At 44.4% G+C, this 20,138-nt stretch overlaps 1 protein-coding gene across 1 annotated transcript in view; it reads right to left on the reverse strand.

Annotated features, from left to right (window-relative positions):
- Window positions 1–20,138, reverse strand: part of cacna1ab (calcium channel, voltage-dependent, P/Q type, alpha 1A subunit, b) — a 149,084-nt gene that overhangs the window by 41,377 nt on the left and 87,569 nt on the right. Inside the window, exons 21-33 of the mRNA XM_045211660.1 lie at window positions 18,291–18,850; window positions 17,541–17,863; window positions 17,231–17,369; window positions 15,634–15,763; window positions 14,926–14,985; window positions 14,393–14,499; window positions 4,910–5,009; window positions 2,987–3,147; window positions 2,517–2,654; window positions 2,094–2,295; window positions 1,648–1,812; window positions 1,102–1,212; window positions 554–637 (exon numbers count right to left, since the gene is read on the reverse strand). Of these exons, the coding sequence (XP_045067595.1) occupies window positions 554–637; window positions 1,102–1,212; window positions 1,648–1,812; window positions 2,094–2,295; window positions 2,517–2,654; window positions 2,987–3,147; window positions 4,910–5,009; window positions 14,393–14,499; window positions 14,926–14,985; window positions 15,634–15,763; window positions 17,231–17,369; window positions 17,541–17,863; window positions 18,291–18,850 (2,280 nt within the window). The remainder of the gene's footprint in view (window positions 1–553; window positions 638–1,101; window positions 1,213–1,647; window positions 1,813–2,093; window positions 2,296–2,516; window positions 2,655–2,986; window positions 3,148–4,909; window positions 5,010–14,392; window positions 14,500–14,925; window positions 14,986–15,633; window positions 15,764–17,230; window positions 17,370–17,540; window positions 17,864–18,290; window positions 18,851–20,138) is intronic.

Consider the following 20,138-nt stretch of genomic DNA (forward strand, 5'->3'; position numbering starts at 1 on the left):
GAAACATCTATCATATACAACACAGGATTAAGCACAATTACAAACACAAACACAAACATGTGGGAATAGACACAGACAAGCAAGACTGACAACACAACAACACACACATAACACAGGGTTGGATGGCAATTTGAGTGTTCCAATTGACGGCCTACTATCCACCAAAATAACATCTTTCAGCTGTACCGAAGCTTATCGTAAAGACAGTGGGTGTGTCCCAATAACCTCTCCTTCCTCCTACTGGGAAGCACTAGCTCACTATTCCCCACAAATTTAAAAGCATCAGATTTGTGTAGGGATAAGTTCAAGGGAGTGTCCACCAATGAAATCCATGAAGGGAAGTGAACAAGTGCACACTTCAGGAGAAAGGAGAGAGTATTGTGACACACCCAGTATCTTATCAATATATCATAGACCAGTGGTAGACATGTACATGTTAGGTGTGTATGTGATAGACACATGTACACACCACCACGTACTTACTAATTCCCATCCCACTGCTAATTCTTACCACACACATAGCCTACAGTACTATGCTCCAAGACGCACTTACCCAGAATTCTGTCACTAGGATATCAGTGAAGCTTCCGAGCACGGAGACAAAATCAAAAATGTTCCAAGCGTCTTTAAAATAATTCTGTTAGGACACAGGAAGAGAATACATATTTTAGCCAATCAGAGAGCAGAGAGACAGAGAAGTAACCAATCACATTTCTCCGACATCGGACAGGGACAGGAATGAATCCGCACCAGCCAATCACATTATTGTTACCGTGCTGATGGGGGAAAAACAAGATACATAAACCAATAGCAGTGCAGAGAGACAGGGTGATAACCAATCACATTGCTCCTAATGGAGGACAGCGACAGGAAGGAATATGCACCAGCCAATCACATTATTGTTACCATGGAGACAGGGGCTAGGAGGTGAAGTAGCCAATCGCGTCACTTTCAGAGAGTAGCTAGGAAAACATGCTCCAGTTCTGTCCACTAAAATAACATGACTTATAAATGAATAATAGGAATGGGAATAGAAGCTCAAGCAGATATAGCAGGTCACCCTAGATAGGCGGGAGTGTGAGAGTGTGTGGGTAGCCTCACCAAAACCCCGAAGGCGATGATCTTGAGAATACACTCCATGAAGAAGAGTGTAGTGAAGACGATGTTGATGTTCTTCAGGACTTTATCATAGGTGTCAGACGCCCCATTATACTGAACACAAACACACACAGAGGAGGAATAACACATTAGTCATCATTAGTGACACACACACACACACACACACACACACACAGGAGGAAAAACACATTAGTCATGCTAGCACAGCTCAGTGGCATTGTGGTTAATTTCACCCTGAGATTAGAAGGGTTTCAGGAAATAGGAACTAGCGTTAGGTGGATGAACACAATCTAAAATGTTTAGGGATGAGTTCCACAATTTGCTAGACAGATGGCTCCTGGTAACGTGTTGCGTTAGAATGACGCCATCTGTCAAAAGACAATATGATCTTACCTTCATCATGGACTGTAGTATTCATAATGATCAGAGCCATGATGCAAACACATACACACAGACACACACACACACAGACACAGACAGACACACACTCACACACCTCTCACACACACACACATCGTCCAGTCTTACCTTCATCATGAGGACTATAGTATTGAGTGCGATCAGACCCATGATGCTGTACTCGAATGGTGGGGACACTACAAACGACCACATTCGGAACTGGAAGCTCTGCTTGTTCTTGGGCATGTGGCGGGTCAGGGGCTTGGCGTTTATGGCAAAGTCTATACATCCTCTCTGGATGGGAGGATGACAGAGGAGGAGGAAGAAGAAGGAGAAGATGAAGAATACTTTATTAATCCATACCAGACGGAAATGTGCCTTCTGCTGTACGCAACTCCTCCCATATTTACAAACATACATACATCCCTCTGCTCTTTCCTCCCTCCTTTCTCCCTCCCTCTCCCTCCCTCCCTCCCTCCCTCCTCCCACCTCGTTTCCCCCCCAGGTTGTAGTCCTCCATTTCCCTGCTCTCCCTGCTCTCTCTCCATCCCCTCATCCCTCTGTCCCTCTCTCACCTCATTCTTTTCCAAACTGTAGTCCTCCATCATCTTATCCCCCTGTTCTTGGAAGGTGATGATGATGAGAGCAACAAAGATGTTGACGAAGAAGAAGGGGAAGACAACGAAGTACACCACGTAAAAGATGGACATCTCCATCCGGTACCCCGGACTGGGACCCTGGTTCTCATAGGTCGCATCTACCGAATGCTTTAACACCCTGTGGGAGAGAGACAGAGATTAGGGTATACAGTGTGTACGTAGGTTGATTTCATATGAGAGAGACAGAGAGAGAGAGAGCGAGAGAGAGAGGGCGCTGGTTCTCATAGGTCGCATCTACGGAATGCTTTAACACCCTGTGGGAGAGAGACAGAGATTAGGGTATACAGTATATAGATTGAGCCATGTGGAGAAAAGGGGTGGTGTGTGTGTGTTACTCACTGCGGCCAGCCCTCTCCAGTGGACACAGTGAAGAGGGTGAGCAGGGCCCAAGGCACGTTGTCGTAGTGGAAATCGTACTTCTTCCACTCCCGCTTCTGAGCTTTTACTTCATGCCGTTCGTACACCAAAAACTCTCCCCTGAGATACACACAGAAACACAAGGAGTTAGCAGACAGCATGTCTGTGTGTGTGAGAGAGACAGAGACAGAGAGAGAGAGAGAGAGAGAGAGAGAGAGAGAGAGAGAGAGAGAGAGAGAGAGAGAGAGAGAGAGAGAGAGAGAGAGAAAGAAAGAAAGTGTACAAGAGAAAGGACTAAAAAGTGCTTGAGCTTTTAAATCCATGTGTGTGTTTAATGAAGAGGAAATATGGTTGCATGTGTGTGTGCATGTGTTCTCCTGTGTATTTGTGTGTGTTTTGCATGTGCTACAGTATGTGTGTGTGTGTAATGTGTGTGTTCGCGCATTCCTGACCTGCAATCGCGCTCAAACTCCTTGGACTCGTCAGTGCAGTAGAAGAATCTGCCTTTGAACAGCTGCACAGCCACCACAGCAAATATAAACATGAAGAGCATGTAGACGATGAGGATGTTCAGGACGTTCTTCAGAGAGTTCACCACACAGTCAAACACAGCCTGGTGGACAGAGAGAGAGACAGAGAGAAACAGAGAGAGAGACAGAGAGAGAGAGCGAGAGAGAAAGAGAGAGAGAGAGCGAGAGAGAGAGAGAGAGAGAGACAGAGAGGGAGAGACAGAGAGAGAGAGAGAGAGAGAGAGAGAGCGAGAGAGAGAGACAGAGAGAGAGAGAGAGAGAGAGAGAGAGAGAGAGAGAGAGAGAGAGAGAGAGAGAGAGAGAGAGAGAGAGAGAGAGAGAGAGAGAGAGAGAGAGAGAGAGAGAGAGAGAGAGAGAGAGAGAGAGACAGACAGAGAAAGAGACAGAGACAGAGCGAGAGAGAGACAGAGAAAGAGAGAGAGAGAGAGAGAGAGACAGAGAAAGAGACAGAGCGAGAGAGAGACAGAGAAAGAGAGAGAGAGAGAGAGAGAAAGAGAGAGCGAGAGAGAGAGAGAGAGAGAGAGAGAGAGAGAGAGAGAGAGAGAGAGAGAGAGAGAGAGACAGAGAAAGAGAGAGAGAGAGAGAGAGAGAGAGAGAGAGAGAGAGAGAGAGAGACAGAGAGAGACAGAGAGAGAGAGAGAGAGAGAGAGAGAGAGAGAGAGAGAGAGAGAGACAGAGAGAGAGAGAGAGAGAGAGAGAGAGAGAGAGAGAGAGAGAGAGAGAGAGAGAGAGAGAGAGAGAGAGAGAGAGAGAGAGAGAGAGAGAGAGAGAGAGACAGAGAGAGAGAGAGAGAGAGAGAGAGAGAGAGAGAGAGAGAGAGAGAGAGAGAGAGAGAGAGAGAGAGAGAGAGAGAGAGAGAGAGAGAGAGAGAGAGAGAGAGAGAGAGAGAGAGAGAGAGAGAGAGAGAGAGAGAGAGAGAGAGAGAGAGAGAGAGAGAGAGAGAGAGAGAGAGAGAGAGAGAGAGAGAGAGAGAGAGAGACAGAGACAGAGCGAGAGAGAGACAGAGAAAGAGAGAGAGAGAGAGAGAGAGAGAGAGAGAGAGAGAAAGAGACAGAGACAGAGCGAGAAAGAGACAGAGAAAGAGAGAGCGAGAGAGAGAGAGACAGAGAGAGACAGAGAGAGAGAGAGAGACAGAGAGAGAGAGCGAGAGAGAGACAGAGAGAGAGAGAGAGAGAGAGAGAGAGAGAGAGAGAGAGAGAGAGAGAGAGAGAGAGAGAGAGAGAGAGAGAGAGAGAGAGAGAGAGAGAGAGAGAGAGAGAGAGAGAGAGAGAGAGAGAGAGAGAGAGAGAGAGAGAGAGAAAGAGACAGAGACAGAGCGAGAGAGAGACAGAGAAAGAGAGAGAGAGAGAGAGAGAGACATAGAGAGACAGAGAGAGAGAGAGAGAGAGAAAGAGACAGAGACAGAGCGAGAGAGAGAGAGAGAGAGAGAGAGAGAGAGAGAGAGAGAGTGAGAGAGAGAGAGAGAGAGACAGAGAGAGAGAGAGAGAGAGAGAGAGAGAGAGAGAGAGAGAGAGAGAGAGAGAGAGAGAGAGAGAGAGAGAGAGAGAGAGAGAGAGAGAGAGAGAGAGAGAGAAAGAAGAAAGAAAGAAAGAAAGAAAGAAAGAAAGAAAGAAAGAAAGAGAGAGAGAGAGAGAGAGAGACCATACATGTAGAAATACAGTTGTTGAGTTGTCACATACACATTTACAGACATGCAGGGACACACACTTACACACACTTTTAGACTGATGCTATATGGTTTTCACAAGATATACACACACACACACACAAAATCACCCCCACACACACTCCCCCTCGACCCTGCCCCCCACCCCCCGACCGACACACACACAAACACACCGGTACCTTTAGCTTGGGGAGTCGTTTGATGGTCTTGAGAGGTCGTAGTACCCTCAGTACTCTCAGAGACTTGATCGTGCTGATGTCTTTCCCCTTGCCAGTCCCCCTTCAGGTCGGCATGGGAATAACACAACAACGTCAGCACCGGGGGGAGAGGTGGGGGTGGAGTTGGGCCAGGAGTTTTTCCTGGTCAAGGAAAAGCTCCTGTCCTGGTTGGGATACTGTATCTCTCATACAGAGATAGTAAACAGTTAACAAGGCTAGCACACTTGTCTTAGGTTAAAACATAGTACAGAGACACTCACATTTCAGTCTCTTCTTCTGAAAAAAAGAAACCTTTTATATGAGTCACATGAAACGATATGTGATCAGTTGTTTGATCAGTAGGTTTCATGGCCAGTAGACTCTTGAGAAGCATGTTTCAACCATAAAAATATTTATCAACAGGCATCTTCTGACGGGATGCCCAGCCAAACCTCTTTCTTTCTTTTTCACAACATTTCATTATCCAGGAGAATGTGAGTGGATGTCAGGGTGTTATAGTATTATTATAAGGCAGGATTATAATTAACTATATAATCCATGAGCTTGATAACATTATGGGCTGAGTCCCGACAGAGTTGAATGGTTTCCTTTCCTTATCTCCTTATACTGCAGGTCTATAAAAGGGCTGGATACCATTCCAGTTTATTGTCACCTCAGATAAGTGATGTTACTTGAAGGAAAGGAGACGAGGAAAGGATGCTATCTGAGACGATTGGGACGTGGCCATATGACATTGCTGATGTCAGTCACAGGATGTGACACCACAGACAGAACACAGAACAGTTAATTCAACCAATAGGAGGAATTATTTAGTCTGTCATCAGGGCTGTGTCACCCTATTCCCTATATAGTACACCCCTTTTGACCAGGCCTAGGGCTCTATATACGGAATAGGGGGCTATTTCAGATGCTGCCCGTTGTAGTAAACGACAAACGACATCCTGTGTTTTTATGTGCCTACTTCCTTTTATTCATAACAATATGGGGCTGTAGTTTCCAATGATTTGTATTGCCTATAAAATTATATCAGGGAAAGAAAAATCTTGATGTCAAGGGGACCATATCTGGGAGTTGATCTTTATTGTAAGTGGAATGACAGCCATTTTAAAAACAAGGACCGTCGGCTGGAGGACTGCCAAGGAGCAGGAGCGGAGTGTGTGTGTGTGTTTGTTTGTGAGAGGTCTTTTTTCAAGCCTTTAACTATGAACTGCAGAGGTCTGCCCTCTCGAAGTCTCAAGACAATTCAATTCATTGGTGATTGATTGAGTCTGGGCTTTGGCAACTGTAGTGATGTGTGTGTTTGTGTGTCTGTGTGTGTGTGTGTGTGTGTGTTTCGATAATCAATATGCCTCCCTCTGCTGATCCTGAATAGACTGAATAGACTAGAGTCCTCTCTATCAGAGCAGTATGAGAGTATTAAAGAAAATATATTCTCTGGGTAGGCATTAAGAATTTGCATTTATAGCAACTGTATTATAGACACCTATACAATGATAGCATTTAGCATTAGCTACTATATATAACATTAGCATGTAGTGTTAGCTACTGTATATAGCATTAGCATGTAGCTTCAGCTACTGTATATTTGATTAGCATGTAGCATAAGCTACTGTATATAGCATTACCATGCAGCAATAGCTACAGAATATGCGATTAGCATTAACATTAGCTGCAATAAAATAGTGTGAGCATCAGCTACAGTATATAACAATAGCATTAGCATAGGCTATAGTATATAGACCTATACAATGATAGTAAGTAGCATTAGCAAGAAGCATTAGCTACTATATATAGATAGCTATCCAATGATAGCATGTAGCATTAGCTACAGTTTATAATAGACACTGATACAATGATAGCAAGTTGCAATTAGCTACAGTATATAGCCTACTGTAGACACCTATTAATAAAATGATAGCATCTATGTTCATCTGTGAATTTTATCTTTCAGATTTTTGACACTTGCTTTAGCTATATTAAGCAATACAGTATGCAACCGATTTGTACTGCATTGAATCACTTCAGGGGGATATCATGGAGTGTTCCAATTGGTTCCTGGGGGGTGGGGGGGTTCCGGAATGGTCCACAGCCAGACCAAATGTGGGTGTGACAACAGTGAATGGAGGAAGAGAAGGTAACGAGAAACGGCGAGAATGAGAGCGGAACGACTAGAGGAACTAAGAAAGAAAGAGAGAGAAGCCATTTTGGACCGGACAGAGAGAAAGAGAGAGAGAGACAGCCGAGAGATGAAGAGAGAGAGAGAGACAGTGAGAGAGACAGAGACAGAACTTTACTTTACTTTGTGAAGCTCCTGTAGAAATCACCAAGGCAACGACAGCGAGAAAGGGTCAGTGACAGCAACAGAGAGAAAGAACAAAAGATGGAGGGATAGGGAGAAAGAGAGGAAGAAAGACAGAGACACACACAGACAGAGAGATAGAAAACACAGATAGAGACAGGAAAGGGGGAAGGGGTTTGGAGAAGGAGAAAACACCCATATGAGAGACGGACAGAGAAAATAGGAGAGGAAAGCAAGATGGAGTGCTTTTGGATAGATATAAACCCCAACCCCCTCCCCAACACTCTCACTCCTCCCACCAACTCTGGTTGCTATGACAACAACAACAGCAACCACAACAACAACTGTGATGTCGAAGATGGAATGTTTACATACCTGTTCACAAAAAAATGACACTTAATTATTTGCTTTGATTACCTTAATATTGGTAATAGTGCAGACCTATTTCTTTTGATTACTGTAATACTACTAATAGTGGAGACCTTTCTTTTTTCTTATTACATATCCATAGAAAGCACTACTGGGACTATCTAAACATGACTCAATGGTAACAATTGTAACCAGGTTCTGTTACAAAAGGTGGCGTAGTCTTAAATCTGCTACATGCATTATTACCTATTTACCTGCTATATACATTACTTACTACATTATTAGTAGTACTACTTACTACTATTACTACATACAGTGCTACTTACTACTATGAATATTACTAGCACTATATATACTATTATCATTTCTTATACTCACTTACTACCTACACTATTATATTATACCTAGGTTGCAGTCCAAACTCAAAGTAGACAGCCCTTGGCCCTAAACCCTCAGCCCTTGAATGACGTTTTACATCGTCACATCTGAGTGTACCTTAAATGTCCCTTGCCCAAGTGAGGGAAAGTGATGATCGGAGAGGCAACATCCTTGGTGGAAATCTTGAAATTGAGTTTAAAAACAACCAACCTAAAACTATTAATGTACCTAGCAAGCTAGCGTAGCTAGTTAGCACACCTGTCAGGTATCTATCTACAGTTACCCATAGCTGGCTAGCTAGTTTTATAGTTTGGTAATTTATTTGAAAATAAATCAGAATTCAAAAAAAATAGTTTATGAAGCTGGCTACGTTATATAGGCTCCTCACTACGAGACTAAGACAATTTGCCAACGTTAAAATCAATGTAATCTATATATTTATTTTCGCAAGCTAGCGTCATAATTTTGTCTGACATGTCGAAAATGCAGCCATGTTGATTAATTTTGACACTTTGCGGCCACCAGAGTTTGACACGTAACTACAGTTTGCATTGAATTGTGGATCATATCAACCCTACAAGTGATCAAAATTCTTCACTCACTCCCTCGAGCTAAATTGAGGGCCGAGTGGGCAACGTTTGTGAATTGGATCACCACTTAAGATGGCAATCAAACAGCATCCGGTTTCGAAGATGATTCTCCCGAGGGAAAGTGGCTAGCGCGAGGGCTGATGGGGTGTGTTTGGACTGCAGCCCTACTCTCCTGTTGGGTCCTCAAAGCCATTAATTCATGGTTAGAGGAATCGGTTAGGTCCTCTATTTATCTATCTATCTGTGTATTAATTTAACAGCGATACTTATCGACCCTACTCAACAATTGACCTAGTCAAATAACTAAATACAATATTTTACTAGGTTCTCTCTAAATAGGTGGAGTAGTCAGGTGGAAAGTCCCTGAAGCCTTTCTTCACAGTAATGGCTAGAGAACTTCTATCTCTCTATCTGTGTATTAATTTAACAGTAAAACTGATCTTATCTCTTAATAACGATCAATTAGCCATGTTCTAATTGAGACAATCATCTCATTAAATCTACTGTAATGTAATGGGCCCCGCAAGGCACGGACGTACTGTAATACTGTACAACACAGTGCAGTTTAGGCGTGGGATCTAACAAATGTATTCTTGGGGTAGTTTTCTGCTCATTGGGAGAGAACAGTAAATATTGTAGACACTGTAGAACAGTGGATACTGTTCATCTACATACCATAACCATAAAAATAGACACACACACACACACACACACACGATACATCTTCACACACATGCATACGTACACAGACGTACGCACTCACGCATACAAACACACACACTCTCACACACAGAGAGCAAATGCATAGTCAAAGTAACTCGTAAACATGCAGCTCTCGATCATTGTGACAGTCCAGTGTCATTCAATGACGGTGCCAGAAGCGGATTTGTTGAGTCAAAAACCTTAACGCGACAGTCTTGGCTCCCCTATGTGAGACTCAACAAATCAAGGCTCCACAGAAACAAGTGGAGCCCTAACCCTGAGCATCAGGGTAGCCCTGAGCAAATGGAGGAAGGGAAGAGGAGGAGAGGAGGAGAGGAGGAAGGGAGCGGGCTGGAAAGGATGGAGAGGAGGAGGGTTGAAAGGGTGGGGGAGAGGAGAACAGGCCACCAAGGAGGCAAGGAAGACAGGGAGAAGAAAAGGGGGAGTAAGGAGAAATATCACAGGTGGGGGAGGATAAGAGCAAGGAAAGGTGGATGGAGGAAAGAGGGAGAAAGGAGGGAGGGAAGCATCCTCTTGGAGTGGGGAGGGGGAAGTCATGCTGGAGAGGGAGCAGTAGGCCAGTGGAGTGATTTTAAACTGGCAGAGAGAGTCAACAAACCTATCAGTCCCCATAGCAACAGCCACATTGAGGACTACCAAAAGGTTTAATATAGACAGTTCCAAATACTGTCTATCCCCCTTCCACCAACATACTCATCATACATAACAGTATATATGTACTGTTATACACCCATGTATGTACACCTTCCTCAGTCCTTGGGGTCTCCTAGCTTTGTACTTGTCACACTCTTTCAATGTACAATTACTGCATGCTACATCATCAATCAAGTTACCATAGCGACCTTGTTATTGTCACATTCATGCTACATGAACAATCTAGTAACCATAGCAACCTGCAGCTGTCCAGAAACACAAAAGGTCACCTTGGTAGCACTATAGAGATCCAATTAAATTACTAGAGGGGCCATGTCATAATCCCTCAAAGTTCCAGAATGGGGTGAAAACGGAAGCAATATTGGACAGGGAGAACTCCAAACCAGTCTAATTGGAATGACTGGCAGTAGATTCCTGATTTTACTTATGCGGGAAAATAAAAGTAAGGCATGTGATATATCAGAAATTGTGTAATATAATGATTGTCAAACTAAAACATTGTCATATAATTATAAAGACAGTTTATAAGGGTTTATACCAATTGTCTGTATTAATAGCCAGTGTTGTAAAATACTTAAGTAAAAATACTTTAAAGAACTACTTAAGTCGTTTTTTGGGGTATTTGTACTTTACTTTACTATTTATATTTTCGACAACTTCACTACATTCCTAAATAAAATAATGTACTTTTTATGCCATACAGTTGCCCTGACACGCAAAATTACTAGTTACATTTTGAATACTTAGCAAGACAGGAAAATGGTCCAATTCACGCACTTATCAAGAGAACATCCCTGGTCATCCCTACTGCCTCTGATCTGGCGGACTCACTAAACACAAATGCTTCGTTTGTAAATTATGTCTGAGTGTTGGAGTGTGCCTCTGTCTATCCGTAATTTAAAAAATCTAGAATATTGTGACGTCTGGTTTGCAACCTCTTAAGCTGACAGTCCCTGAAATTGGGCACTAGAATTACTTTAAAAAATATGTATATGTTTAGATGACTTATTTTATTGATTTTCCACCATTTTATGTCAGAAGACAGCAATCCAGACCTTCATGTAAAGGTCCTCTGTCGAATAAACTTGTTTTTGCCTCCCTCTGGTGGTCGGCTGCATCATTACATCAATTTATATCAATCACTTAATATAATAATAATATGCCAAAGCGACTTACAGTCATCCGTGCATACATTTTCTTTGTGTATGGGTGGTCCCGGGGATCGAACCCACTACCCTGGCGTTACAAGCGCCGTGCTCTACCAGCTGAGCTACAGAGGACCACTTCACTGCAACGTTACTTTTATAGCTCTACGATGAAGAATGCGACCTACACACTTCCTTGAACCTAAAGTAAGTAAAAAAGTCATATTTGTGGAAGTCAAACATTTGTTTTACGTCGGAGGCCGACACATTGCATATGCTCAGAATGACAAAATGGAGTCCTTTACACAGCGCTTCCGCCCTTGTCTACACTGTTTAAATGGCTCAAATGTTGATTTAGACAATCACACATTTTATAGATTCTGACTATCACTAATGTCATGATATGTTTGGTAAAGTAATAAAGAAGGTGAAATATTTTGGGTAGATGTTCCTAAAACAGATTATAACTATATGTGGACATATTATAAAGTATGAAAAGGCTTATTCATTGACAATTTAATTTATTTTGATCATAATGTATTATAATGTCATATTTGTATATGTTTTATTATACTTTTATTGTGTACTAGATCATAGCTTTCTGGGGGGGTTGATGACTAAAGCCATAGCGAAACTGTGCAAAACGGCTGTCAGCTCAACTGGTTTTAATATAAGGAATTAGAAATTATTTATACTTTTACTTTTGATACTTAAGTATATTTAGCAATTACATTTACTTTTGATAGTTAAGTATATTTAAAACCAAATCCTTTAGACTTTTACTCAAGTAGTATTTTACTGGGTGACTTTCACTTTTATTTGAGTCATTTTCTATTAAGGTATCTTTGACTTTTACTCAAGTATGACAATTGGTTACTTTTTCCACCTCTGTAAATAGCCTCTTAAATATATGTAAACAGACCATAAATGTCTACATTTTGTTTTCTTGGAATGCTGTGAGTGCTATTATATGATACAATATCAGTTCTTGTTGCATTTACAACTTGTCTAAGTCCTATTATTAATGGATTTCAACCAGTGTATGGCTGTGGATTGACTGCATTGTTTGAATGGAATGTTGGCATAGTGGCAGTTAATTTGATTAATGGAATCATTCCACTAAAATTGGCTGGCTAGCTAGCTAACAATCATACAGTGCAGATCAAATTTGATTTTGATTTGATTTGATACATTCTTCAAATTCATTATTTTACACAATATCTTATCACAACACTGGCAAACCATGGTTGACCAACGCCCTGACCAAAATGGCGGACCTTTATCCCATCATAAGAATGTTCATGTCCATTCTAGTATTCTAATTCCTAATTCTATGGGTAGCACCTTGATCAAAACACCTGTCACATTCTGCATCATAGAATGTTAGTGACAACTCATTCCGACATTCCGGGAAAGTCACAAGGACACATTCAGCTTCTTCCTCTTGTTACATCATCAACACTGTCAGCACCTGATCGTAACACATCACAGCCAGGTTTGTATGATGTCACCATGTAGTCCATGTGAGTACCAGTGCAGGCATGCCATTGGAGCTGAGGAGGACGTACATACACACTCTCTTTCATCCTTTCTCTCTCTCACACACTCATTCTCTTTCACTCTCTCTCCTTTCTCCATTCTCTCTCACATTCATACTCAGGCACATATATCGATATATAACCGTCGATATGTGGACAATATCTCAAGATATAAAATCATTCCACCCTCAGTGCCCTGCCCCAAACATTCACCCCTCTCCTCCCTCCTTCCCTTCCTCGGCTCCCCCAGGCCCCCCCAGGCCGTGCAGATGATAATAAATATTAAAATACCTGCTCTTCCGGTGGATGAGTGGAGTGATTACCGGTAACCATTAACAGGTGTGTAACGGTAACAGGGTGTGTGTGTGTGTGTGTGTGTGTGAGGTGTAATGGGAGAACAGGGCAAGGTATGTGCCTCGCAGCTCTGAACCAGAACGACCTGGGCACTAGAGGGTTACCAGGTGCCTGGGGAACCCTCAGCCTCACACAGCGTAAGGGGGACGGGGGACGGGGGGGTGCTCTCAGGGGGAAGGTTTGGGGTAGGGAGGTGGGAGGGAGAGGGTGGTTGGGTGATTGGGTGCAGTTGAAGGCTAGGCTGGGAGATGTGGAGAAGGTTGGGGGAGGGTGTTTGGGGTAGGGGGGTGGGTTGTTTGGGGGAGGATTGGGGATGGATTAGGTGTTTGGGTGATTGGGTAGAGGGTTTGAGGGAGTTGGGAGGTTTTTGGGGGAAGGGAGGTTGGAGGGGGGAAGGCTGGGTCTGGATAGGGATGCAACTGTGAGCTAGGTTGGGGAGGGAGGTGGGAGGCAGGGGTTGGATGCAAGTAGTTGGGTGGGTGGGCAACTGAGGACTAGGTTTGGGAAGGTGGTGGTGGTGAAGGGGTGTTGGGTAGAGGTTGCAGGTAGGATGTTGGAGTGAGTCGTGTAAGGTAAACTGGAGGAATCATTAGTAAGATGGCCGGCTGACTTGTGGCTTGTTGAGAGGAGTGTAAAGAGTGAAATGTGCAGATGTGATGAAATAATGAATGAAAGACATGGAAAAGGCAGAGGTAGACTAGAGAGTTGAGAGTATTTTTCAGAATTAAGAAGTTGAGTCTCATAGTGAGAGAGTGGATGAGACACAAAGACACAGAGATGGAGAGGCCGCTTAGGACGGAGAGAGAGATGGGTAGAGAGAGAGAGAGAGAGAGAGAGATGGGGACAGAGAGAGAGAGAGAGAGAGAGAGAGAGAGAGAGAGAGAGAGAGAGAGAGAGAGAGAGAGAGAGAGAGAGAGAGAGAGAGAGAGAGAGAGAGAGAGAGAGAGAGAGAGAGAGATGGGGACAGAGAGAGAGAGAGAGAGAGAGATGGGTAGAGAGAGATAGAGAGAGAGATGGGTAGAGAGAGAGAGGGAGAGAGAGAAAGAGGGCAGGCCTGTGCTGTGTGTCTAATCATAGAGAGAGAATCAACATGAGAGAGTAAGAAAAAGGAATGAATGACAAGAAAGAGACAAACATAGACAGTTAGGCCAGAAAACAGGACAACAGGTACAGAGGAAAGGAGAGATGGAGGGATGAGAAAGACAGAGATCAGGAAATACAGGAAGGAGAGACACATAGACAGTGTTAAGCCAGTAAGGGCCAGACAATGCACTAGGAGTGAAAGACGACTGAAAGACAGAGTGATGAAAAGAGGAGTGTGAGTCAAGAGGGGGAGAGAGAGAGAGCCGAGGGGGAGGGTTGGGGGAAGGGGGAGGTTTCCAGGGGTCACTTACGTGAAGGCGAAGGCCACCAGAGCACCACTAACCACTATAAAGTCCAGGATGTTCCACAGGTCCCTGAAGTATGAACCCTGATGTAAGAACAGGCCTAACACCACCATCTGGGGACAGAGGAGAGGAGAGGGGTTAGTACACACACACACACACACAGGCGCTAGCCCACTCACGTAAGCACACCCATGTAATGCAGCATGCGCATAAGCACACACACACACACACACACACACACACACACACACAGACACACACACACACACACACACACACACAGGCGCTAGCCCACTCACGTAAGCACACCCATGTAATGCAGCATGCGCATAAGCACACACACACACACACACACACACACACACACACACACACACACACACACACACACACACACACACACACACACACACACACACACACACACACACACACGCACACACACACACATTAGGGCACTCATGAACGCAAGCACACTCACACAGGCACTCACATATACAGACACTAAAACACACATTAGCACACACACTGCATACTACCTTGATCAACATCTCAAAAGTGAAGACGCCCGTGAAGACATAGTCAAAGTATTTCAGGACCTGAGAATGACAGCAGTACCAAGAAAGGTCACATGCCTGTACACTATACATACACATTATATAAATAGATAGAGACAGATAGGTCACATGCCTGTACACTATACATACACATTATAGAAATAGATAGAGACAGATAGGTCACATGCCTGTACACTATACATACACATTATAGAAATAGATAGAGACAGAGAAGGATAGGTCACATGCCTGTACACTATACATACACATTATAGAAATAGATAGAGACAGATAGGTCACATGCCTGTACACTATACATACACATTATAGAAATAGATAGAGACAGATAGGTCACATGCCTGTACACTATACATACACATTATAGAAATAGATAGAGACAGATAGGTCACATGCCTGTACACTATACATACACATAAATAGAGGAAGAAAGAGAGAGGCAGACAAACTGACAGACAGACAAACAGACAGACAGACAGAGAGACAATTGGGACAGAGAAAGACAGCCACAGGAATAGAGACACAGAGACATAGAGAGACACTCACACAGACAGCAAAAGAGAGAAGACAGACAGAGACAGGCAGACAGAGACAGAGACAGAGACAGACAGAGACAGACAGAGGCAGACAGAAAGAGACAGACAGACAGACAGACGTGTGTTGTTGTCTCACTTGGTTGCTTGGTGACTCAGGCCAGACAGGGTCTTCTGCAGCCAGGGCGATGCTGCTCATAGCGATGACAGACAGGATACTGAACTCAAAGTACTTCCTAGTCAGGATGTAGTGGCAGCACCTACGGAACCTGCAACATACACCCACGATACACACACCCACAAAAGTGATGAATACTGTTTCAATAGTTTGTGTAGCTAGCTTGTTACTCTGTGTCCTATTTCCCTGAGAATCATGGGACTCCTTGCATGCTCCAACATTTGACCAAATGGACTACACATCCAGGAACTTTGTCTGTGCTCTGTTTTGTGTGGTTTAGATTGGACTGGTACTCCCACCTTCAGTTTTCTGAAGGGAACATAACTTCTCTCTATCACACATACACCACATGACCAAAAGTATGTGGACACCTGCTCGTTTAACATCTCATTCCAAAATCATGGGCATTAATATGGAGTTGGTCTCCCACTTTGCTGCTATAACAGCCTCCACTCTTCTGGGAAGGCTTTCCACTAGATGTTGGAACATTGCTGCGGGGACTTGCTTCCATTCAGCCACAAGAGCATTAGTGAGGTTGGGCACTGATGTTGGGCGATTTGGCCTGGCTCGTAGTCGGCGTTCCAATTCATCCCAAAGTTGTTAGATGGGGTTGAGGTCAGGGCTCTGTGCAGGCCAGTCAAGTTCTTCCACACCGAGCTCGACAAACCATTTCTGTATGGACCTCGCTTTGTGCACAGGTCATTGTCATGCTGAAACAGGAAAGGGCCTTCCCCAAACTGTTGCCACAAAGTTGGAAGCACAGAATCGTCTAGAATGTATGCTATAGCGTTAAGATTTCCCTTCACTGGAACTAAGGGGCCTAGCCCGAACCATGAAAAACAGCCCCAGACCATTATTCCTCCTCCACCAAACTTGCATTGGGGCAGGTAGCATTCTCCTGGCATCCGCCAAACCCAGATTCGTCTGTCTGCCAGATGGTGAAGCATGATTCATCACTCCAGAGAACGCATTTCCACTGCTCCAGAGTCCAATGGCGGCAAGCTTTACACCACTCCAGCTGACACTTGGCATTGCGCATGGTGATCGTAGGCTTGAGTGCGGCTACTCGGCCATGGAAACCCATTTCATGAAGCTCCCGACAAGCAGTTATTGTGCTGACGTTGCTTCCAGAGGCAGTTTGGAACTCGGTAGTGAGTGTTGCAACCGAGGACAGACGAGTACTACGCGCTGCGCGCTTCAGCACTCGGCAGTCCCGTTCTGTGAGCTTGTGTGGACAACCACTTCGCGGCTGAGCCGTTGTTGCTCCTAGACGTTTCCACTTCACAATAACAGCACTTGTAGCTCACCGGGGCAGCTCTAGCAGGGAAGAAATTTGACGAACTGACTTGTTGGAAAGGTGGCATTCTATGACGGTGCCACATTGAAAGTCACTGAGCTCTTCAGTATGGGCTATTCTACTGCCAATGTGTGGCTGAAATAGACAAATCCACTAATTTGAAGGGGTGTCCACATACTTTTGTATATATAGTGTACAACGCCCACTTACAACACACACACACACACACACAGATATACACACACACACACACACACTCACGGGTTGGTGGTGGACAGTATGAAACAGGAGCTGAACGGGGGCATTGGTTTGGGACCATCTTCATCGCCCCCTTCATCCTCCTCTTCCTCCTTCTTCTCCTCATCCTTCTTTTTCTGGTCTGTGTTAGCGTTCTTGTTCACTGAGATGAAGAGAGAGAAAAAAGGAGAGAGAGAGAGAGATCAAGAGAGTCGAGAGAGAGACAATGTATTAGAATGATCCAAAATACACACATTCACCACACATAGATGAACTCACTCACACACACACACACACACACACACCCACCCCACCTTCCCCCACACACACTCACCTTGAAGGATGGCATTGGTAGAGGGATATGGATAGACAGGAGGCATCATATCCACGACCGTATGGGCCGGCTTGGCCATACTGGTCAGAATCAGACTGTCCATACTATGGAGGCGTGTATCTGCGGTCACACTGCGGTTCAGGAGGTTATTCACAAGGTCAGGGTGGTCCGGGGGCAGCGCGTGGAGTGTGTGGTCGTGTGTGTGCGTGTTGCTGTGTAGTTTGCTGTTGTTGAAGAGGTTGTCTAGGTCTTCACTGTACTGACTGTCCTGTCTGAGGATGGGCCGAGCGGTGGAGAGGTTGGGGCCACTGCCGTAGTGGTCTCTGATGGAGGGATGGGGGGTGGCAGGAGAGGGAGGGAGGAGGGAGGGATGGAGAGGGAGGGGGAGATAGGGTAGGAGGTAGGGAGGGAGGGAAAGAGAGAAAGAGAGGAAGAGAGAGAGAACGCAGGGAGCGATGGAGAGAGAGAGAGAGAGGGAGGGGGGAGTGTGAGAGGGAGGGAGAGAGAGAGAGAAGGGGGAGTAAGAGGGGGTAGAGGTTGGGGGAGGCAGGCGCAGGAAAAGAGAGAGAGAATATCAGTGACATCTTGAAAAACACAGTTACTATACTGTTCATGTAATGACATACAGTACAGGATACTGGCTTAGACAAATCAATAGCAATCGATATACTTTTGACCCCCAAAGGAAACATTAGGTTTGATAATGACAGATACAGACACAAATACACACACAGATCCTCTGTCACTCACTTTCTAACTCGATGCTGTCGGCTCCTCTCTCCATGCCGATGACGCCTCGGCCTCCTCCCCTCCCCCTCTACCTCACCCCCTTCCCCTACCACTACCCCCTCTGTCCCCTTACCCTTATGCCTTCTCCCTCCCTCCTCCCCCTCCCTCCTAACCCTCCTGTGCCTCCTCTTCTCATCCCCCACTCCTCCCTCGCTATTCTGCGGTGACACACTCCTCCTCTCCTTCCCTTCTGTATGCCTACATCTCCTTCCATGTTCCCTTCTTTCTTCAATACCCTCCAGCGTCTGCAGGGACAATCTGCTCCCCCCGTGCCCCAGACGGGCCTCTCTCTCTGGGCCACTAACTCCCCCTGGTTCTCCACCCCTGTTTCTCTGGTGGTAGCGGGCCTGGCGTCGGATGTATTCTTCAGCCCTCTGGTGACCCAGGGTGTCCTGTGGGTCTAGAGGGGGCTCTCCGGGCCGGGTCTTGTTGGTGTTGTTGTTGCGGTTGTCCTGGGGGTTGACCACCAGCGGACGGTCCAGGTGGGTCTTCATGTCCCCCGCACGATGGGGGTACGACACCTGGGGAGGGAGGGGGTTAAGGGTGGTAGTGGTGTTAACTTCTGAAGCTGGATCAATAAGTTACTTTATATAGGCCAACAACAAGGGCAGAATCCTAACGTGTGGACCTCAAGCTAAGATTCTGCCATAAATAAAGAAAACCGTATGTTTATTCTCTTCTAACTCAAACCCTCTCTCCTCTCCTGAGGCCTACTCCTAGAGCCAGAGACATACAGAGTTTGGAAAACAGTCTGCCATTTTGGCAGCAAAGTTTCAAATTTTGGATGTAATTAGTGGGACATTTTTGGCACCAATAGGGTTGCAAAGCTACCGGTAATTTACCAAAGTTACCGGAATCTTCTGTAATTTTGGTAATTAACAGGTAATCTATGGTAACTTTGGTCATTTATACTTGAATCATTTAATAAAAACTGTATTCACATATTGTCCATGAGTTTCTAGTGGATAGACCATATGGTTCAAGAGAAAATAGCCTAGTTAATGAAAAAAGCATCAACAATGGCATTCTTTTCAATTAATTCTGCAACTCTTCAAACTGTTGACTTTTTTCACAACTGCCACCAGTTTGGCAGCAGAACATTTACAACAATGACATATTGACATAGTAAAATAAATAAAAGTGTGTAAAAAATATATAAAGGATATTTTATGCTGAAACTCTCATATTAAATACCAATGGTATTCACTAAGTTGATTCTTTATTTTTAGGATAATGTTTTACAGCTTTGTAATTATATTTTTTATTTTCAAATCATCTTATTTGATTATTTTATATATTTTACATGTGATAAAGCCACACAGAGGGCCTGAGATAATTACAGACACGTGATAATCTGAAGTACCCAAAGGGGCTACTAGATGTCTCGTGATAAATTACATAAAATCATTGAAAGTTACAAAAATTCCAGTAATATACCCTCCCTTTGCAACCATAGGCACCCATATTGTGCCCATTATAAACCATATGCACCAATATGGCGCCCATTATAAACCATAGGCACCAATATGGCGCCCATTATAAACCATAGGCACCAATATGGCGCCCATTATAAACCATAGGCACCAATATGGTGGCCATTATAAACCATAGGCACCAATATGGCGCCCATTATAAACCATGAATCTCAAGTTTGCCGAACGACTATATAGTTATAATATAATAATAATATGCCATTTAGCAGACGCTTTTATCCAAAGCGACTTACAGTCAGTGTGATATTTTTTGTGGTGGGATCGAACCCACACCTGGCGTTACAAGGCTGCTCACCAGCTGAGCTACAGAGGACCA

Source organism: Coregonus clupeaformis, chromosome 38 (assembly GCF_020615455.1).
Source record: "Coregonus clupeaformis isolate EN_2021a chromosome 38, ASM2061545v1, whole genome shotgun sequence".
Lineage (NCBI taxonomy): Eukaryota > Metazoa > Chordata > Actinopteri > Salmoniformes > Salmonidae > Coregonus > Coregonus clupeaformis.